This window comes from Rutilus rutilus (genome assembly GCF_951802725.1).
Source record: "Rutilus rutilus genome assembly, chromosome: 11".
NCBI lineage: Eukaryota > Metazoa > Chordata > Actinopteri > Cypriniformes > Leuciscidae > Rutilus > Rutilus rutilus.
The window spans coordinates 2828330-2852400 of record NC_140216.1 but is presented as its reverse complement, the minus strand read 5'-3'; the positions used below and the strand labels follow the sequence as shown (position 1 = coordinate 2852400).

The 24071-nt window shown below is 38.0% G+C and overlaps 1 protein-coding gene across 1 annotated transcript in view; it reads right to left on the bottom strand.

Moving 5' to 3' along the window:
• The window catches only part of csmd3b (CUB and Sushi multiple domains 3b), a gene marked incomplete at its 5' end in the record, with an annotated part of 443617 nt that overhangs the window by 339942 nt on the left and 79604 nt on the right, over window positions 1-24071 (bottom strand). The window contains one exon of the mRNA XM_084423901.1: window positions 6360-6472. Within this exon, the coding sequence (XP_084280027.1) occupies window positions 6360-6472 (113 nt within the window). The remainder of the gene's footprint in view (window positions 1-6359; window positions 6473-24071) is intronic.

Below are 24071 nucleotides of genomic sequence, written 5' to 3'. Positions count from 1 at the left end.
AACATGTTGTTTTTAACAGAGATATAAACCTGAGGGCCACAGGGAACTCAAAACACTTGCTTATACATCCCTTTCAGCTTAGAATACATTTTTAATAAAGCTAGCGTGCGCCATTAATAATAAAGCACACTTTAATATTCATATACTGAAGGAAAACCTCTACGTTCAGAAGGTCTCTGAGGTCCTGTAGACGTGCGAGAGGTTCTCCTTTAGGATGGAAGCAGTGAAGTACAGTGATTTGCTTCAGCTCAAGAGAGCTTCTGGAGGTTGCCAGACTCCGCGTGGATGTTGTAAGATATATTGTACCTGTGCCGGCCCTCGTGAGAACGATAGCTTCAGGCATGTGTTTACAGGAGCACGAGTAAAACTGCTGACTTCCTCTCAGAGAAGCTAGTTTCCCTGGTGACAGAGAAGTGTCTTTGAAATCAACATGTTCTACACCCACACCGTCCTTAGATAACTGTCTATTCGTCACGGTCTGAGAAGAATGATTCCAAAATCCTTCAGGAAACGGTCCGAAGTTATTTCAGCTGCTTGTGCATGTTTTTTTTTCTCCTTCCGTCATCTGTTTTTAAACGTATTCAACATTTCCCATCTGAACGCAAGAGATGCTTGGAGAGAATAACGCAATCGGTGGTGGTTCATGGTGCAAGAAGACAAGAATATCTGGATCCATTTGTTGTACGCTGCAGGATAAACGAGTGAATGTAATCCCAGAACACACTGTCACTAGTCGACAGGAAACCAAGAAACTGTTCTGTAAAGGCACAATATGATTCAAATATCCAAAAACCACTGGAACAATGTACTCACATTATCCCAAATGGTTTCCAATAATTTTTTAATCCAGAGAATTGAACGGCCTGTGTCATTAGGCCGCCTGTCAATGGGCGTGTTTCCATTACAGATTTGTGCAAAACTTTTGCGATTTTTTTCTAAATGTCGACAAAAAACTATTGCGAAATGACGGCGTTTCCATTAACCGATTTTATGCGACTAAAACTTCATTTTTTCCTCTCGCGATCAGTAAAATCATTCCAAAATGGAGGTTTATGTACTAATCCCAGCCACTGCACTAGCCATTATTATTAAAGGAGTCATAACCTGCAATTTTCACTTTTCCACGAGAATCAATGTATGTTATGATCGACTAACGATTATACACTGGCCGGGAAGCCGATATTTAAAAGTGAAGCGTTTGTTTACCTCAGGGTAAATAAACCAGCGCGCGTGCACACGCACTCAAATACGAGATTTTGATTTCAGCTCCCTCTTGACGTCATGAGATAGTAGGATATACCATATATGGACACCGCAGCAGGAAGCCCCCCTTCCCCTCTCCCCCTCATAGTCAGTTCAGTCGAGAAAGATGGAGAAACCGAGTGCACACTGGACTTGCTCTGTGGTTGATTGCCATAAAAAACATGTAAATGTGTTTTATCTCCCAAAATCGGACGAAACTATCAGGGACCAGTGGATGAAATTCATTTTTAATGACGCTGTCCCAACAACCCTTTCAACTGGCGTATCGTTATGTGTGTGCGCTAAACATTTTACACCTGAATCATTTATAAATTTGGGGCAATATCAGGCGAAGTTGGCCTCGAAGCTCCGTTTGGGAAAAGGTGCCATCATGATAGTAAACGTCTCATCTCAATAACCACTGTAAGCTGATAAAATAAGTAGACTACATCTCCGTTAATGTAATCGACATTAAATAAAAGGTAAACCTATGTGGGAGAAAATAGCAACAAACGTTTTAGCTCGTTACCGATGTTAATGTATGTCTCAGTCAAAATGATTGTCTTTACCATTCAGAGACATCTTGATGTAGACGTCCATCCAACAACTCTACATCTTCCCTTTCCAGCTCTGGTTCAGAGTCCGGCTCAAACATGTAGGGTTGAATCCCGTAGGTCGCGGCCGAGTCGGGTTCGTTCACCACTTGCGCCATGATGTCAGTTTGTAATGATGCTGACGTTACCTGCGTGTCAACCCCCCTCCTTCCTTCAACCAATCAACGCGCCTCTCATTTGCATTATTAAAATGAGCGTCCACGACAGCCAAAACATCACATTGATCTCGCGAGACAATAATGCCTTCAGAAATAAGGGTAAAAGTAGGTCTGTGTTTTTTTTTTTTTCCACTTTTCTTTTTTAGAAGGGCCTGAAAGACTATAATACAGCAGTAGGTATCCAATGTAATACTAGGTTATGACTCCTTTAATCGAAGGAGGTTATTAACGGTAAGGAACGACCCTTATACTTGTGAGCGGCACATATGAGGTGTTTCTGGGTGTTTCTCCCTCATGTCTGCTTTGAGGTCTTGGTTGCGGCATTTATTTGAGGTTTAGAATCCATTATTGCTGTAATTATTTTGTCTCGTATTCTGTCCAAACACACCGCGTCATCTACGTCAGGTGACCTGTAAATGCGCAAAAACATTTTTCCATTGCAGTTTTGCGAAATATTTCTTTTTCGAATTGCCTGAAAAACCACCTCATACGAGCGTAAAAACTTTTTTGCGATAAATGGGAGTTTTTGCGGAAATTACGTGTTTCCATTAAACTTACATACTGTGCCTTTAAGTGCCAGGGGAGCTAAACGTAAAAATATTCAGAAAAAGAACAACAAAAAAGGAACAAGAAATAACAGATGAGATTAAAATGGAGATGATATAGGACATTTTGCCAGTTAAATAATCATAAAGGGGTCATATATTACAATAAATCAGATTTCAATGACTGTTTTTAAAGTGTGTGCTGTTAAAACTGAAAAAAAAAAAGCAGAAGAGACTTCTTTCTAAAACGTTGAAAAATCGTAGCGACCCTGAACTATAAGTTCACCATATACATTAAAAACAGCTGCATTATAGCTCATACTGTATGTGTGTTTACAGCTGGCCAATGAGAGCACTATAATCTGAGTCTGTTTAAAGGTGTTTTTTTGCTGAGAGTGACGAAAGGCTGGAAGGAAATGCTGTGCGGAAAGCCCTTAAAGGGTAACTCTCGCCAAAATTGAACCTAAGCCCTTTTTGTTAATCTACCCGAGTCAAACTTTCGTGTAAAAGCATAATTAGAATGGAAACGCCACTTTTAAGATTGACCGTATTTTTGTTTTAGGTCAAAATGCCTTTTGAATGGGAGTGCTTGGGGCACTTCTATGATAATACCAAAATCGCTATTTTTAAAGGAGGCTCGACACAACATAAAACTTTGCTGGAAGTATCACCAGGGGCTCTACACATGAACTTGAGCATTGAGAACATTGTTTGTGTACACAAAGTTTACTAAAAAGAAAGATTTTGTACGACTCACTTTATCAGTTTGTGTTTCCAGTGGCTGGACTCCATATGAGGAAATGTCATGAACTTGTAATTTCAATGAAAAGCATGATAACTTAGATAAAAAATTATCAGAAAATTTATATGGAAACAAGCTTTAGGAGTTTTCCATCTTTACTCTCCTCATGTTACGTTGCATTCGGAGATCGACTACTTTTGACTGACAAAATTCCATTCACCGGAAACACAAACTGATAAAGTGAGTCGTACAAAATCGTTCATTTTGACCAAAAACGAAAATATGGTAAATCTTAAAGGTGGCGTTTCCATTCTAATTATGCTTTTTACACGAAAGTTTGACTCGGGTAGATTAACAAAAAGAACCTAGGTTCAATTTTGGCGAGAGTTACCCTTTAAATGGGCAACCTTGGGCATGTGGTTGCTCATTTACAATCCTCCTAATCATTAACATTCGAATGAGGTTAAGAACAAATCATATGTGATATACAGTACATGTGAATTACGCTGAATCTTTTCTCATGTCTATATGCAAACACAAAATAATCCATAATTATTAGTGAATGATACCCACTGGTTTTGACAAACGGTCATGAAAACTAAACTATTTTTGCACCCCTCCCCCAATACTACTATTTTGAGGACGTCAGGGTAAAAATGTTGAATAAATATGTTCTATTAATTGTTTGGAAGACTGCCTACCAGTGAACATACTTTTGCCAATTTTTAATTCAGAGACAGATGAGGAAAATGGGGACAGAGAGGTCGAGTGGTATCGTACACAACACGGGCAAACACACACATGAATGTTCAGTTTTTACTCGCTGAACGTGGCTACTGCTACTCATGTAAAATAAAGATTGTTTGATGCAAATATAGAGCTGGAATCCAGTACATTCCTACATTTACTATCCAGAGATCTTGAAGGAGCCAAAATGTGTAAGAGCCACATGTCACAAATGTATCGACAAGAAACACTCCCGTCCATATATCCTCTAAATCAATGTCTCCCTTATTTAACACACCTGAACCAGATCATCAGCTCATTAGGAGAGACTCCATGAACTGAACTGAGTGTGTCAGATAAGAGAGACATACAAAATGTGCAGAGCAGTGGGTCACGAGGACTGGAATTGAGAACCACTGCTCTAAATCATCCATTCTACCATAGTCATTGACCAAACCTCATCCACCCATCCACCCATGTTAAATCATAAGATCATTACCAGTCATACCAGGAACTCTGCATGAACACTTATTCAACCAAGCATTTCTGGGACAGACTGCTAGGTGAGGCTATGCATACCCAACCGCTGTCCTTGTTATGAAACATTTGATTATGTAAAGAATCAGGAAAAGCACGTACTTCACATCTCCATCTCAGTTTCTGCTTGACGTTGAATATCTCCTGATTTTGGAGTTGTGCGAAAATGCAAACAGCACATTATTATAAGTTATGATCGCTCTAGTTGTGTTCTACGCGACCAGACAGACTAGAGCGAAATGTGCACTAACCAGGCATCAAGGGGCGAGTAATTTGTCTGTCCAAATGCAGCATTACATGACAAAATTACAGCCAAGCAAACCTAGCTGATGATATAGATATGTGGAGTGTGATTGTGAACCAGTTCAGTGTCACTGTGTGCAGGGCTATATAACCAGTGCAACGCTACTGTGTATCACTGGAAGTCTCATATAAAGATTACTTTCTCTATATAAAGATTACATTCTTAAACATGAAGGTCAGTCACTCTACTTGGGTCTTTTATAAGCATACTTAAAAAGAAGGAAGAAAATAAACTGCTGAATAAAATCATGGTTAAAAGCCTCATAAGTGCATTTACAGTGACTTTGAGAGCATCAAGTTATCATAATATTACAATGATAGTAATAATAATAGTACATCTGTGTTTAGAAAGAAAAAATGCACCTTTATATCCTCATATTGCAAATTTTTAGTGCACTATTAATGACACCATAAATTTATGTTTCTCCAATAAATAAATAAATAACATTAATTTAAATACTCCCCAAAACAAACTAGCCTGAAATTTCACCAAAAAAAAAGTTTGAAATCCCCTTTTAGTTAAGCCAAATTTGACTTCTTATGGACTAGCAATCACTTTCCCTTAATCTGCCTAGAAGAACGAATTAGGGCCCACAGCTTTCTGAGAAAAGAAGTTTGACGCTGCAGTAGTGAGACACTTTTTCCCAGCACTGTTTGATCCAAAAATGAATCAAAGGGAAGGGGAGGCAACCAGGCCGAGACTCTGAAACAACACAGTAAATGATGCTTCAGGCTGACTCAGATCAAACAATGAGCCAGACCACACTCATCCGTCTCACTCCCAGCGCTGATACGGGGAAGTCCACGAGTTTCCGCACATTTATCCAGCCGACAAACACTCTGATAAGAAAAGAAGATAAAAGCCCAAGTCTGCCGTGCAGTTAATATGTGTTATGACACATCGTGTGAAGACATGTAATGGACAGATCGTGTCATATAAAGTTATATTGATAAAGCAAAGTAATGCATAGCGGTATGAAAAGAAATTCTATAAAATCAATCAATTTTTTTATTTATTTACAGGCTGAGTATCTAAATACATACACACACACACACACACACAATCGAACCAACCCTCAGCCTGTAGGTCTTCATAAATAAGACTAGGAGACTCAAAAGCACAGCCAAGCAACTGGAAAAAAACCACGACTAATGCAATAAAGAGAAAGACGGCATGTACCCTTCACTATCCGTTAGTTAACATGCTAAATTAATGAAACAGAAGGTGATATAATACACTTAGCTATCTTCCTGGAATTTAATGCAAGTGTCTAAAAGACAGTAATTTGATGAGGTTTAATAGGGAGTGATGAGGTCTTTAGTCAGTGACCACCTCGTCATTGAGGTTTAATAAACACAATTATGATTGGCACAGATCGCCTTTGACTCGCCAAGCAGAGCAGCTCCTAATTAATACCGCAGATTTGATCTGATATACACAATAAAATGACAATGTGGTGTAACAAGATGTAGCACGACATAGAATCTTTACCTTCATAATAGATTTTAAAGCCGTGCGCGCTCACGGCGAAGTCACTGGTGAGTCTCAGCGAGAATACAGACCCAGTGCTGGTGATGGGAGGAGGGATCTGGAAACCCGTTAACCTAAAGAGAGCAAAGAGAGAAAATATAACCATACGTTACAAATTAAAGATACACATATCACCCTTATATCACGGTGAGAAGGTTTCAGCACTCACTGTACACATGGTGTTCATTTTGTAGTTACTGTGACAATAAAATTGAAAGGAATTACACTAATAGTTCACAAACCTGCCATTATTTACTCACCATGGAGTATATATAATGAAAGTGACTGGGTTGTCAAGCTGCATTAAAAATCATGTGTATAATTATGTATTTGTAGTAGTCTATTTATTTTGTAATATGGAGAAAAAAAGGCTGAACTCAACCCAATAATGCTCCTTTTAAACTTAATTGTATGTGGTCCAAAGCTCCAATTATTTCTTTAATTCAACAAATAACATATAACATAAGGTAGCAGGCTTATAATTAAAAAAGAGCAGTGCTTATGACAACATGGCGTATATATATGCCAGTGTGATACTAATTGGATGTGGCAATGTTTAGTTAAATATGAATCAGTCTTCTCCGAGCGCTCATATTATTGCATTAATTCTTGAGGTGAGAGCACTGTGCATCTTCCTTGCTTTCTTTAAGCTCCAGAATAATCCCCAAAGCTTACGTGCGCACGGAAAGACGACATTTCGTCAAACCTGTCCTCTAAGGGCCTCCAGACAGCAGCAGAAACATTATAAACCACTAAACACACACTCTGCATACGGGAATCATGTGTTGCTGCCGGTTATCTCCGGTTGAAAAATCCATTAGGTCAGCAACAAGGTTTTTAAATGTGTGTGTGTGTTTGGGTATGTTCAGATATGCATGTGTCAGCTAATGCGTGTCACGTGGACATCATTTCTTTAGCTTATGCTAATGAACTCACAGTGAGACTGAAATATTTATAGATGCCTATGCATAATATCTTTTGGACACTGCCGTTTTGATTTAATAATATTAACCTTTAAACTTGTCATAAACTGCAAAGAATGGATTCAAGTCTATGTTCATAAATCCACACATGACCCAGTTGCTTCTTAACACAGAATAATCTCTCTTTACCTTCAAATGTTCAGTCAACCATATTAATGAGGTGAAATAGCACCTAGTAAAAGCCTTGGAATGAAGCTATTTCATTTTTAGGAGAATAAATCGTGTTAGCGCTAATGGGAACTGCTGATGCTAGTGATTTAATTTAATGTTTGAAACAGTCACAGCCAATCAGAAGATTTGATGAGAGTGGGCATTATAAGTATGATGCCACAGAAATCGAAGCCAAACAAATTAAGAAAATGTCCTGTTCAAATTCAGATTTGGAATAAATCACTTATATAACTTGTTGATTACACCTGGTTAGGACACTGTGTTAACGTAAGACTTTTAAACAAAGTACTGTGCATTTTAATGTGAAGTAAGGCATTAAATAGCCAAGAGAACACAAGTGGGTGAAGTCTGCAACAGTAATTACTAGTGTCTGAAAATCTGCACAAATTACCTTACAATTTGTGTTGGGCAGTAATGCATTACTAGCAATGTGTTACAGTAATAATATGACCTTTTTGCAGTAACTAGTAGTGTAACTAATTACTAATAAGATTTCAGTAGCATTATTACAGTTACAGTATCCATAAAATACCTCATTACAATGTTATTTTTGTTGCCTCAACCCCTAGTGATTTGAAGTCCAACAATCTAGTCATTCCTAGATTCATTTTCGTAATCTTCACGACTCATCCTTACGTGAATTCTTTTGACAACATGCATCATGAAATACATACAATTATATCTGGGAGACAGGAGAATTATAGCTGCAACTGGCATCAAGCTACACATGCCAGTTGCAGTTGCAGCTATAATTCTCCTGTCTCCCAGATATAATTGTATGTATTTCATGATGCATGTTGTCAAAAGAATTCACGATATATATATATATCATCAAAATAAGTTAAGCAATTTTAAAATAATTTGTAATTTAAAGCAACACTAAATAACATTTCCTCTGCGGTCCCCCTACAGGTTGGAAGCGGAATTGTCCATTACCGCTGTCATAAATAATTTGGCCTATACCGCAGCCTACCGTCGCACACACGCTCGCTGTTTATCCAGCACCGGCTTTGGAATGAACGATGTCCACAGTAGACTATGTTGCGTGATTTTATGAAAGTATGATGTATTGCGACATCAGAAACGAAGAAAAACTAAATAATGACTATTGTAACGCTTGACGTAAAGCAAGTCAAATTTGTAGTTTCTTATGTGTCATTCGAACTACAGAAACGCGACCCGATCTGGCTAACTTGCATAGTGCGGTTATAGCAGATATAGGGCCGCAAAGCGAATGCAGAAGTGCCGTTCACCCTGTTACGACTTGATGAACCACTGATACGATTTTGGAAACATTATTTTAAGGTAAAAAATAATCTTCAGTGTTGCTTTAAGTTGGATTGACTTAAACATCCAAGATGATTGTACTTAAAAATGTAAGGCAGCAACCGTGTGTTTGCGATCTAATGTGGATTTTGGTCATATGATGAGGCAGAGATATGTTGTTTGTAGCATTTTAGAATAAGCTAATCGCTATACCTGCTTTTCATTTCTCATGTAAACATCCTTTATTCTTATAAAAATAGCACAAATCACATACAAATAATTTAAATATACCCCAACATTCACAATTCACATTCACATTCATGAATTTTGAGGAGAAAACACGCAATTATCACTTTTGTAGGGTGTAACGGAAAAAGAAGCAGAGGCTCTGCTCTTTCTTTTGATATATCGCATGTTCAGATATTCATACGACAAAATATTCTGGGGGTCAAAAATGGCTGGTAAACAAACAAAAAAATAAACGGTTGTGGGGAAATAGTTAAAATGTAAATAGAAAATAAACTGGTTTAAGACTAGAATAAAAAAGTTACAAAAATACAAGACCATTGAAACCACAAAAAGGTTTGCTTTTACTTAATATTACAGTGAAATATGAGATATGATGTTGCATTCAGCTCAGAGTCAGTCTCGGGAGTGAGTTTAAGCACGCATGCAAACGGCCGCTTGCGTAGCAGACTGCAGACCCGCTTTTAAAGGTTGTTGGAGATCAGTGGCGCTCGAGTTTCTTTAAAAGGAACAGCAGCTCGTTCACAGACTCCGACCGTCCCCAAGGGCTTCGCTAACTGCTTTTTTCGACTACTACGTGAGTTGGAACAAATCTATCTCCTCACTCTGCCCTCAGCCAAAACAGTCGGGAGCCTCAACTCTCTGGTTCTCCTTAGATGATCATCAGGGCTTAAATCGCTTGGACATTCTGCTTTTGGCCCGGGAACATGCAGCAAACTCCCCTGTCTTCAAGCTCCCAGCCACCAATCAGCTCACGCTGCACACTTTAACAAGCAACACACTGACAGGGTCAAAAAGCAGCCTGGCACACGAGCTAGAGGATTAAAAGGATGGTTTAACTGAAAACAGAAAAATGGCCAGAAAATAAGATTCCTGTGTAGGCAATAGTGTTCTAGCAACAAACCTTTGACCTCAAGTGTTTTATAAAATGCTCAGAGGCGATACAGAAACAGCTCAAACTTAAGTGCTGTTTGGATTTCAAGGTTTACAGAATGTTTGAGTATACCTCATGTTTGAGTACCTGTAATGCTGCCTGAATCATAATCATACACCGTTCGCTCGTTGGCCAGGGTTCTTGGGTTCTCCCGAGGCTTTTTCTTTCTCCTCCATTCTGTCACTGATGGAGTTTTGGTTCCTTGCCACTGTTGCCTTGGCTTTTGGCTTGCTTAGTTGGGGACATTTAATATTCAGCAATATTATTGATCTGCCTTACTTAAGGTGGACTGTGATGCAATTTTCTTCTAGAAACAAAGCATTATTTTCATGTTATCAATGTGAAGCTGCTTTGATACAATCTGTATTGTAAAAAGTGTTATATAAATAAAGGTGACTTGACTTGAGTGATTTCATGTACGACTGTAGTCTTTAGTCTATTTTCTGAATATAAGTGTAACAAAATGATTTGAAATATACAAAATTACCCACATTTTGTAGAAGAAAACACCAATATTTCCAATTCCGTCAGCAAAGAAATTCACTGACTAACCTCTGTAAAGGCAGGAATTACCTTACGCTCCACTGTTAAAATCAATTATCAGACAGCATTTACCTGGCCTCGTCTGAACAGAGCTTTTTATATTTTTAGTTTCCTTTTACTTGTCCTCAAAAATTTTTTGACATCTACTGTACACATATTTGTCTTGGAAGAACGTTCACTGTCCTAAATGATTCATGAACATAATGCCTTTCTCATTTTGAATGGAGAGGGCAGTCTATATTTCATTTTTATTTCTGCTGTCAAACGAGCGCTTCCCACATGGTAGAAAATTACCAAGATCCTGTTTTAGGATGAGAAAAATAAAACCACTTTGATCCACTGCTCGGAGATCACGAAACATTTCGGCAAAGACACCATTACACCCCTGCCTCTAATGTTGCTTTATTCCTAATGTGCATTTCTCTCCTTTTAATCCGGTAATTACATTTTGCCAAATATGCTCGCTTGTACTCATACTCATTTATTTCCTTGATGAGATTTCTCTGTTTCTGTCTCTCCGTCAGCCTCTCTCTCTCTCTCTCTCCCTTCTCCTTCTGTCTTTCTTTCTGTCTGTCTCATTAAGCGCTTAAAGAGTGGTAAAGCAACCCGGGGAGGAATTAAAAAAATGCAGTGGGGAATCGTGGAAATATGAGGTTTGATTGGAGGGTTTGATCTGCTCCAGTATAGCATCTGTTTCAGGGTATTTGTTTCATATACAGTATGAGCTTATGAGCAGATGAAACATTCTGTAAGTGAAAATTCAAGTACTTAGTCCTTAATCAGAATGCAATATTCAAAGTCATAGATTCAAGTCAATTGATTTTTTTCCTCTCATTAAAAGTCTTCCAGAGTAAAAGGATAATGTAATTCAACAGGGAAAGGTGCAGTACCTATGGTTATTTGATTGTTTTCATCTTGCCATGATTACACGATCAAATTAGAGAGAGTAACATGTTAGGAGGAGAGTTAAGACGGATGGGTTTAATAAAGATATTTAAACAGGGTTATGAGGTCTCGTGTGTTGCTCAGGGACCTCAAATACAAAACTAATGCACTCCATGAAGATCAAGACAGTTCATTTCACTCACTGCAGAAATAGACACAGGTCACACACTAAGGCACCTTCAATAAGGCTTCTGGGGGATCTGCAAGGTGTTTGACCAATTTAAAGTGGACACCTTTGATGTCACCGGTGAAAACAGAAAAAAATAAAAAATAAAAATTGATTAGTGGGATAAAACTTTCCTGGTGCCATGTTGCACTACACTGATTGATCTTCATCATTTTGAGACTTCTACAAATGTAAAATAATGGCTATGACACATTACAGAACTTACACAATGACTCTCAAATAATGTTCTAGATCTCCATAAATAGTAGTCAAAAATTGTTTTCATGTTATGGCTGATTACTGATAAATGGCTGATTCTAAAATTGTATACAAACAGTAAATATATACTATAGTGAATTCAGGCATTGCGATATATTCATTTTGAGATTTGCAAAAGATTTTATTTAAGTGTTATCAAATTATTCATGCTTTTAATGATCTTTAGTGATTGTTAAATGGCAGCAAATTGAATCTAAATATTAAATAGGGGAAAATTACCATGAATAATTGAATATATAAAGTATTAGCAGAAATATACCCAATATTGGCCAATACTGATAAAAATAATAATATATTATTATGTTCTTAGAAATAAATAAATAAATACATACATTAATTTTTTTTTCATTTTTTTTTCACATTACTAGTATTTTTATTTTTGCTGTACAATATAGCACACAAAGAGAGTAACTAATTTAACCTGCATATTAAAGCATGGTTGATGAAAAATGAAAGTTGGTACTGCTATTTAAGTGTCATAACAAACACATTTGTGATATTCACTGTAAAATTTAAAATATAATTGCAAATTATGCTGGCTTTTGAGAAATCATAAGTGCAATATATTAGGCCATAACTGGCACAACAGAGATGGACACAATTTTGTATGAATACACCTTCACACTGAAATATGTTGCCAGCTTTCTTTACTATTCTGCTGCGTGAGTCTATTTATATTTCAATGTCATAATATTATCCAAGAACATAATTTATATGCTGCTATATGGCAAAAAGAAGGGATGAAGGGAAGCACATATGCAGCAATGGGAAAGAAAAGCAACAGATAAAAGTCAGTCTTTGATGACTGAACATACATTTAATTTGCATTTTCATATTTGACACTTTCTCATTATGAGACACAACTATTAAATATACCGTAAATATTGGGGAAAAAAAGGGGCTCAGGGTCCGGTGAAGTTTTCAGGCAAATGAAAACAGATGATATCATGGTTTCCTGAAAAGATGTAATGCCTCTCATGGGGAAAAAAACAGTCCACAAATCTTCATTTGTCAAGATGTCTCTTGCAGATAGTCATTCATAACTTTAAACTCACTTCTCTCAAAAGTTTGTGTCACATTGACTTAAGCTGAGTATTCATGCAATTGCCACGATTGTGAAAGTCAATAAAAGTAACCTGGGACATTTCTTTGTAATCAATTCTGTGTAGCTATAAACGAGAGTAACTCAAACTGACAGTCGTATCAAATTATGAAGCAGGAAAAATAAGCGTTTTGGGAGTCTATTAAAAAAAGTTTCCCCCAAAATGCAATTTTCAGAACATTGCTTGATGTATTAAAATCCTGTAACAATGAAATGAGGGAACAGCTTTGAGAAACTGACTGGCCAGAAATCCAGATCTATTTTAACACCTTTAAACATTTCACAAGTTCACTCCAGTGATAATGGACATCAGCATCATTCTCAGTCATATTTACTCAATTTCTCACTGGTTAAAGACAGCATTATCTAATAATATTTGTCCATTTGGCATGAGCTCCGGCTTTCATCTATATTAAAGGTGCTCTAAGCGATGTTGGGTGAAGTAATTGTCTTTTTTAAATAAAAAAGTATTGTCAAACAAAACGGAGGCTAGCTCAACCCTCCCTCCTCCTCACCCCAAGGCCTGTTCACGCCAAGAACGATAACTATAAAGATAACTATATTAGTGTCCCAGCGGACGATATCGTTCTGTTTATTCTAAGCGCGTGCTTGTCTGTCACTTTAAATGCTCGCGCTCGTTACAGCAGGATGGTTTCTGATTGGCTGTCAATGTTTCCATCGATCATCAGCTGGAAAAAAAAAATTATTCCGAAAGGGATTCCAATGATATCGTTTCTTTCCAATTTAAGACTTGTTTTAAAAGTGACCGAGCTCAAAAGGTTCTGCGTAACAGGAACGACCCGAGAACTTAAGAACCACCGCTTCAGATTTCAACTTTCAAAGAGTTTCCGATCAGCAGAGTAATTAAACGAGGACAGGCGTCCTCAAGAGAGATTCATTATCAATATCTGTGACCACTCAGCGAATCAAACTGTGTCTGTATCTCCTACCTCGAAACAAACAACAAATCACAAAGTTGTGTGGCAAAGTATACGTCGGGCTCTGGCACACCCCAGCTGCTAATGCCTCAGCTCACTACCCCAGATTAAAACCCTTCTGTTCCCTCTATATCTGCCCAGCCAGACGTACCACTCACACAGGCCTTATCAAAACCCCCATTTCACCATCTCTCCCTCAGTGGGGGGAAATTGCCTCGATTCCCCCATCTCAATCTGCTGCCGAGGACAGTTCCAGTCTCCCACTCAAGCAGACCCTGCTATTTATACGGAACCTTCTGTTCGCTAACACGGACACGGATGCACTTGTCTGGCTAATGAGCTTGGGATTTTATGAGGCAAACATAGTGGTGTACGACAGAAGAGTGGGTTTCGCTTCTGGCGGAAAGACTTTGTTTTGCTACCTTTTCAGATGTTATGTTATAGAACATAATCTTTATGTATGCAAACCATTTTTTGATGCGGGTTCTTAATTGCAATAGAAACAATCCACTTAAAAATGACCCAAACTGCCATATTTGACTTTGGATCCACAGTTAAATGAGAGTTTTTGGTTACACTTTATTTTAAGCGGTCCATGTTACAGTGTAATTATAAATTTAAGTACAGAGTATTAACAATTAACTACATGTACTGACTATAGGGTTAGGGATAGGAATAGGGGTTGGTTTAGGGTTAGTTGCATGTATTTATACATAATTTATAGTTTTAACTACAGTAACATGTAACGTGTAACTTCATTTTCAGATTTTTCAGTGAATAACATCTTAAACTTTGGTCTGTTCCTCACACAAAGTGAAGACATGGGAGGGGGTGCTTAAAGTTTATAGGCTGACTTGAAAAGATGAGTTTTGAGAGTGGTTTTGAACTGTGAAATGGAGTCTATGGCACGAATATGAGGAGGAAGAGAGTTCCAGAGTTTTGGTGCAGCATGGGAGAAGGCCCTTGCTCCCATTGTGGAGAGTCTGATTGCTGGGGTTGCCAGTAATCCTGCTGATGATGAACGGAGTGAGCGTGAAGGTATGTAGGTCTGTAGTAGTTCTGTGATATATGAGGGGGCGAGGTTGTGCAGGGCTTTGAATGTCATTAACAAGACTTTGAAGTTGATTCGTTGTGATATGGGGAGCCAGTGCAGTTGAATCAGCAGGGGTGTGACATGGTCGGTAGACTTGGTACGGGTGATGATGCGTGCCCATACACAAAAGAAATATATTTTCTGGATATGTTTTGGAATATATGCAAATATTTGAAATTGGCCCAATAAATATATTTCATACTTATATTTCATATATTTTTGTTATATTTCAGAATATATTTCAATGTATTTTTTTCTGTACGGGTCCCCAAAAGTGTCAAAAATATATGTGGCATATATTCCAAATACATTGAAATATATTCTGAAATATAACAAAAATATATGAAATATAAGTATGAAATATATTTATTGGGCCAATTTCAAATATTTGCATATATTCCAAAACATATCCAGAAAATATATTTCAAATATAATTCTTTTGTGTATGGGTGCAGCTGAGTTTTGGAGAAGTTGGAGCCGGTGGAGTAATTTATTGAGGATTCCTTCAGGATCGCATTGCAATAGTCGATCCGAGAGGTCACCAGGGTGTTGACAAGAACTTCAGTGGAGTGTTGCAAAAGTGAGGGACGCAGTCTGGAGATGTTTCTGAGGTGAAAATAAGCCGTCCGACAGACATTATTGATGTGGTTGGAAAATGAAAGGGTACTGTCCAAAATAACTCCAAGGCTCTTTACCTGTTTAGAGACTGGTATGACATCCTCCCCAATGGAGACTGATGAAAGGTTGGATTTTGAGAAGTGTGGATGGAGTGCCAATGAGCAGTAGCTCTGTTTTGTTACTGTTAAGTTGGAGATAATTGGTAGTCATCCATGCCTGGATGTCGTGGATACAGGTGGTGAGGGTGTTTGAGGGAAGTGTGACAGTGGGCTTGGTAGATACATAGAGCTGTGTGTCATCTGCATATGAGTGGAAGTGAATGCCATGATGTCTGAAAATATTGCCTAATGGAAGAAGGTAGATGATAAATAAAAGTGGCCCCAATACTGACCCCTGTGGAACTCCATGTTGGAGTGCTGAGCTCTCTGACTGGTGGTCTTCAATTTTGACAAAATATGTCCGGGCTGTCAGGTAGTGCGCAAACCACTTAAGGGCAGTTCCACAGACTCCTATACTTTCAAGCCGCTCAAGCAACACTTGGTGGGATATTGTGTCGAAGGCGGCACTGAGGTCTAGGAGGATGAGAATGGATAGTAGGCCAGCATCAGCTGCACGGAGAAGATCATTAGTGATCTTGACAAGGGCTGTCTCGGTACTGTGGCGTGAACGGAACCCAGATTGAAATTGTTCAAGAAGATTATTATCATGAAGGTAAGTCTGGAGTTGGATTGCACCCACTCTCTCGAGTATTTTGGAAATGAAGGGCAGGTTTGATATGGGACGATAATTATTAAGGTTGTTACAGTCCAGTCCTGGTTTTTTCAATGTGGGTCTGACTATCGCAGCTTTTAGTGATGCAGGGACTATGCCAGTTTGACAAAGATGATTTGATAATGGAGGTTATCAGTGGTGTTAAGGCAGGTAGACAGGTCTTAACAAGGGAGGTGGGGATGGGGTCCAGGTGGCATGTAGAAGAGTTAGATTTGGTGATGAGTTCAAAGATACTGTAGACTCCTCAGTTGGAAGACTGAAGTTACGGAAAACAGCAGGTGGGGCTAAATGTATCACAAATGCTGATGGCAGTGCAGCCTGTGTGATGTTCACCACAGCCAGTTGTTGGTGGATTTTGGAGATTTTTGAATTAAAAAACTTAAGGAAAGCAGAGCGGTAATCATCAGAGATGTTGTTGGTGTTTGAATCTGGAGGTTTCAGTAGCCTTTTCACTGTGGAGAAAAATGTCCTTGTGTTCCCTTCACCCGCATTGTTATTCGCATAGTAGATATTCTTAGCTGTATTCAGCATATTTTTATAGTGGAAAACATGTTCAGTGTACATTTGTTTGTGAACTGTAAGTCCTGTCTTGTTGCTGAGCCTCTCAAGACGTCGCCCTTTAGCCTTGAGCTGACGTAGGTCAGGTGTGTACCATGGAGCAGTATGGGCAAAGGAAACCTAGTTTTTTATAGGGGCTAGTGCATCAAGTGCTGTAGATAAGCAGTCATTGTAGTAGCCTACTAAGTCTGAGGGCATAGAAGTGGCAGCAGGGCTTGGGTATGAGGTAATTAAATCCATGAAATCTTCATTCTTTATATGTCTGATGTTACGGTATGACATTATCTTATTCACTTTTAATTTTCTGAGTGTCAAAGTAGCGTTGAACAAGACAACCTTGTGATCAGAAACCGGCAATTCAGACGAGTGAATATTAGATGGAGTAATGCCTGCACAACAAACTAAGTCAAGTGTATGTCCCTTTGAATGAGTTGGGAATCCAACATATTGGGTCATCCCAAAACAGTCCAGTGTTGCTTTAAAATCCTTTGTAGATGAATTTTCAGTGTGGTCGAAGTGGATATTAAAATCCCCCATCAGAGTGATGTGAGGAGACATTTCATTAATTGTTGTTAAAATAGTTGAAAGATCATGGTTAAAATACTTTGACGACTTATGTGGCCTATACAGCACGCCAATAACAGTGGGCAGAGTTTCACGGCCAGCATCTCAAATGAGGGCTGTTCTGGTAAATTAAGTAATTCCACCTTAAGAGACTCGCGGTAGATCAACGCAAGACCACCCCCTTTCCCGGAAGTTCGGGGTTTTGACAGATAAGCAAATCCAGGCGGAGTAGCAAAATTTAAATGGAGAAAATCGTTTTGTTGTTGCCAAGTTTCGACTAGACCTAAATAATCCAAGTTTTGGTCAATAATAAGATCACTGATCAGAAGGCCTTTGTTGGTGATGGAACGAACGTTGTAGAGGGCAAACTTGTGGGAAGTGTTGCACGATTTTGCAACGAATTTTGCCAGTGGAGTTAGCACACTAACACGCCGATCGGACCCTTTCCTTTTCCGAACTCGTGGGCCGGCAGTCCAAAATGAACTGATAGACCCGGCCTGTTCCTCGTCGGAAATGCAGTAGTTTCGCCGGGAGCCACGGTGGATATATTTTGGTCGCCGAAGGAGAATGTCTCGATGGAATTTGAGACTTCTCGGTAATTTGGTTTGCACCGAGGTTCGCAGTCGGTATAGCTCATCAGGTGAGTACTTCAGTGTTTTCTGGGTTGTGATGGTAGAGACCATAGTTGAAAGTATGATCCACAGTGGAAGTTTGAAGTTCACCATGATTTCAGCTTATATCCGAACTAATCCGCACAAACTGATCAACAAAGATACAACAAAAAGTTCGAAATAGGCAGCGGCAGCCGAAACGCGCCAGCGTTCGCCCAACCGGAAGTCAGTTTTGACTGACATAGTTAGTAAACTATAGTTTATTATTAGCAGTGTTGGGGAGTTTTTTTTTAATGCAATATATTAATTACAAAATATTTATATATATATATATATTTCTATGCAATACCTATGGTAACTTTTCAGGACGAAGCCTTCTTGTTCAGTTCTAATAAACTGTAACTGCTAATTATGCAGTATATTCAAAAATATATTTGTTTCTGTCCTTTATTTAGCCATTAGTTGATTTATTTATCCCCATTTAAAGGTCTTTACCCCAGCAAAGCATTAATGGGGAAACGTGGCCGGATGGGCTGAGTTTTAGCCCCAATCTAGCCCTGATGATTATCCTCGTCTAAGGACAGACAGAAGAGCGTCTAATGATGAAACTATTTAAAGTAAACTCCTTAAGGCGGTCATATGCGCAAAAGCTGTTCCTGTCTGAAAACTTTGACCTCATATCTAATGCATATTGTAGCATGGCATATTTTTATATTTTATATAGAGATACAATACATTGTATGTGTGTGTATGTTAAAAATATATATATTTTTTTATTTCTGCGGTAGCAGACGTTATGGCACCAAAATAGGCCCTATTTGTTCTTAATGCGGGCCTGGACGAGACCCGTCTCCCACTCAGTATGACTGACTTGATCTAGTTTCAGATCGGAGGCAATCAAGCGGGGGAAGTTTTGATAACAAAGCCGACCCACGGTGCGGTTGAGGGGGAGGACGCCGCGCGTCACATGCTGTGTGGACTCACAGGAATAATTCAGACTGTTGAATAGCACTGTCACCCTCGCCTTCATGGCGGTCTGCAAAAACACAGCTCAGTCCTGACTTGTTAATCTGCAGAAGCGATCTGTAAGAGACAGCCTAATACATAGATTGCCTAATACTGTATCTATTTACAGGTCAGCAAGCGGAAACCTATTCATAGTTTTCAGTCGCTTGACTGGCACAGAGACCTGGAGGGCAAATCATCCACAGAATTACAGCACAGGTCTGTCAATTTCTCATCCGTTTTAAGCCACGACTATTTAGACCTTTCAAAAGAAATATGTGAACAAAATGCAAGTTGTGGGCATTTATGATCCATCTACAGCACCTGCTGTAATATTTCAAACACTAAAAACAGTGAGAAACACTAAACAGGGCAAAATATGGCCTAATTGGCATTATTGTTATATTATTATTGGCAAATTATGGCATAATTTCGTTGTACCCTGTACAATGACAATGAAGAATTCTATTCTATTCTATTCTATTCTATTCTATTCTATTCTATTCTATTCTATTCTATTCTATTCTATTCTATTCGCGTGAGAGCGCAATTCCAAAAAAGCGTTGACGGAAGTGGAAAGTTCTGCGCTTGATCTACTGACGACTCGCAAATTAAAGAACAGACACTGCCGGATAATTTCCCTAATGACCGACGCAATCTACCAAATTAGCATCTGGTTTAAGACTTGCTTTTTTGGGCGGTAAATAATGGTGCAAATACCAGTAAATCGATGAGCGCAAATTAGGTCAGCCGCAAAAAACAACAACAACAACAACAACAAAAAAACACTATGCCCACACCTTTTCAGTGCTAAGATTTCACTTTGTGTCTTTAAAATTCTTACATTTGTTTTTTAATGCCAAAAGAGGGTTTAGTCAGCCTAGAAATCTAGTTGGATTGAGCCCTGCCAATGGTGTGTTCCCAGGCCCAACATCTTGATGTGGGTCTGGCTTGTCAGGCTGGGGTTTAGTAAATCTGTCCCTAAAACGCTTAACATGAAAAACACTTAAAGTGCCTTAATGTACTAAAACAGTGATATTAAATCATCAAATTCAGTATACACCTTCCTTAATAATGAAGCATACTATATACAGACAAGCAGATGAGCCCAGAATATGACCACAACACTCTTAAGCTTTTTCTTTATAATGGTTTTCTATTGAAAAACACTTAATGAGAAACATGCGTTACGTTTATATTCTGGGTTCATCTGCTTGCCTGTTCACTCGCAGGAAAAAACAAGGTAAAAAAGCTGTCACTAGGATGGTCCCCTTTCAAAAGGTACACCTTTGTACCTTATTTATCTCTCAAGGGTGCATTATAGTACATTCAAGTGTACATATTAGTACCGTTTGAATGGGTACTGCCACAGTGACAGCTTTTGAACCTATGTTTCTGAGAGTGTACATAGTATGCATCATAAAAAAAAAGGTGTATACTGAATTTAGTCTTTTAATATCACTGTAGTACTTGGTACAAACCTGGTAAAAATGACTGGAGGACAATGGACTTCACTCCCAATTCACTGTCTTAGCTTTGCAAAGCAGCATGAATGGAGGTCGATCAACATACACACCGGTTTGTAGCGGTCCGGTATCTGATTTATGAACATGGCCAGGTTGGAGAAGAGAGGCTGCAGATCCACATGCTGCTCTGTCATCTGGGTAAAGGTTAAAACAGGCCACGGGACCATCGGCCCTCTAGAACCGTCCTGACATGTCGTTCATTACATCAACTGGCCAAACTAGAAAGTCCATATTCTGGCAGAAGCGGAGCATAGTGACCAACGAGATCCGAGGGGCTCAAGGTGCATGCACACGATTTATAATGAACAATGGCAAAATAATTAACAGCTATATGATGATACGAACACAATACTCAGCTTCTGGGATACAACTCTGACCTGAGGCAAATCAGGAAGCGATCTAAATGCAAAACACACTGAGAGTCAGATATTAGCCCACATTTCTCAATTTTCTAGTGCACGGCTCTGCTCATTAACAGTTTAAAGACAGAACAACTTCATTATTCATTCTCTTCTAAAAAAAAAAAAAAAAAAAAACTAAATGGGGTAATTTGTCTCTGAAAAAGAAACAGGTGAGAAGAACACAAATCAGAGATTGAGATAATATCCGCTTAAGAAGAAGGATGAATCGGAGACTACTAATACAGCCTTTTTATATTATGCAGGTTTTCATATGGATGAATCATTCTTACTTTTATTTGTATAATGCACATGATAACTAATTATCTTCTTATATCAATCAATTTGCAATTCATAACCTGCATGCATACAAGGTGCATACATACAGTTTTCAGATGAGTAATACTAAGATGAAAGCTTGTTTAAGGATGTTGTTGTGCATAGACGGAGATCAAAGTATTATTATTCCTGAAAGCAGAGACAAAATGCTATATGCAAATAGAGAGATTTGAGGTTTCCGGTTTGAATAAAGCTCTTGGGTTATTCCTGGGAACGTTGACAAGATCTTCATACGTACTCGCTGCTTTAATAAAAGCTCTGGATCAAACCATCTTCCACTGATCTCATGCAGAACACAGAGCGTTTAACTAAACAACCCATGGCCGAGAGACTGAAGTTTACTACCAAACACATCGTTGAAGAGAATACAAGGATATTACTGAGACATATCTATTATCTTCATTGAATTACTTCAAACTGTAATCAATATTTTAAAAAGTACATCTTTTACTAACAGCTGCATACCTCGTTAAACTGAATATAGGAATATTCAGATCGTATACCCAAACCACCATCCCGACTGTGACCAATTAAACTCAGTGCAAGAAATGTTATAATCTGCTAATAATCAGTGTTGACTCTGTGTATTACGTTTTACAAGAATACATGTTAGATAATATTGTAGTGTTTTATAATCAATTTCATTTATTAATACTTTCTTATAACAGCAATGTCTATTCGAATAAATTATATTTAACATATGGATGGATGGATGGATGGATGGATGGATGGATGGATGGATGGATGGATGGATGGATGGATGGATGGATGGATGGATGGATGGATGGATGGATGGATGGATGGATGGATGGATGGATGGATGGATGGATGGATGGATGGATGGATGGATGGATGGATGGATGGATGGATGGATGGATGGATGGATGGATGGATGGATGGATGGATGGATGGATGGATGGATGGATGGATGGATGGATGGATGGATGGATGGATGGATGGATGGAGTATACCTATTATTTTGCAATGATGACATACAATTATGATATTTTACCAACAACATTAAAGAAAATTGCAGTAAATCTAGTGATAATACATTTTACTCATACACATCTGACATTAAGCTTGGAGGAACTACTCAGATATGACCTTTTCATGGTTCTGTTTTTACTCTCAGCTCACAGGTACACCAAATCTTTTAGCATTATGAGAAAAATATGAATGTTTGTGAAATGCAGTTTCTTTCCTTAATGATCGGTAGAGATTGTGCATTTCATGTAATGCATGATAAGTGAGAAATCTGAGACTGTAGGGGGAGGAAAGTCCATTAGTTTAAAATCTATTCAAATGGTGCAGTTAGCTCTGTTTCAGATATAAAGGGTCCGTGTGGCTCCAGCTTTTGAACTTATTATTCTTAGTTCTCTGCCAGTTATTAACCTCTGTCTCACTCTCTTTTTCATCATGTTCTCTCCCCTTCTCTTTGCAAATCATTCCATTGCATGCACACGGATAACAAGCGGAAAGCCCCGCGGCAGAGGTACTTTAAAAGTGGTCAAATATTGACTATAGAAATGTAAGTTATCTGATTTCCCCTCACAGACAATTAGTTTCACAATTCTGAACACAAACACTTTCCAGTCATGAATTCCTCAATGTCTCATAATGCAATAGATTGATTTTTCATTTCATTTTTCATGATTGTTCATATTCAAGTTAATTGAATATTAGATTGTGCCCCAGTGATGGGACATGTTATCACACAATGGTTAATGTAAGTTGTCATAATGAGAACCTGACTTTAAATAGCAAAGAACTGCCTTTAAGCCAGCATATAATTGTATATCAAACCACTGTTGTAGTTTTAGAGAAAATGCAAATAAAATAAACTCTATGAAATAAACATTTACAATTAAAAACATGTGACAACTCTCCCTGACCTAATGAAAAAAAATACATAATCATGATACACTAACATTCAAAAGTTTGCGGTAAGATTTTATGTTTTTGAGAGAAGTCTGCAAGGCTGCATTTATTTGATTAAAATACAGTAAAAAACAAACAGTAATATTGTGAAATATTATTACAATGTTAAATAATAAGTAATAATAAGTGTTCCATTTCAATATATTTTTTAATTTAATTTATTCCTGTGTTTAAAGCTGAATTTTCAGCATCATTACTCCAGTCTTCAGTGTCACATGATCCTTCAGAAATCAGCATAATATGATGATTTGATGATCAAGAAACATTTATGATTATCATCAATGTTGATTTTTTAATTTTTTAATTTATTTAATCATTTACTTTTTTTTTTGAAACCATGATACAGTTTGTTTCAGGATTATCTAATGAACATAATGTAAAAAAAAAAAAAAAAAAACATTTATTTGAAATAGGAATATTTTATAATATAAAAGTCTTTCACTTTTTTAAACTTTTCGTTTAATGCTTCCTTCGTAAACCAATATGGTTATACTCAATATGGAAATTTAGGCTTAGATAGAAGTAAAAAAACACTGCTAGAAAAAGCACACATTTGTGGAAATGGACTTAAAACCTTATAGTTACTGAGATACCCAGGTCACCCTTATGTATTTGGCAACATTCGAGCAGACACAGGTTCTCCAGAATCAAGTAAATAGTGTTTGGCATTCAGACT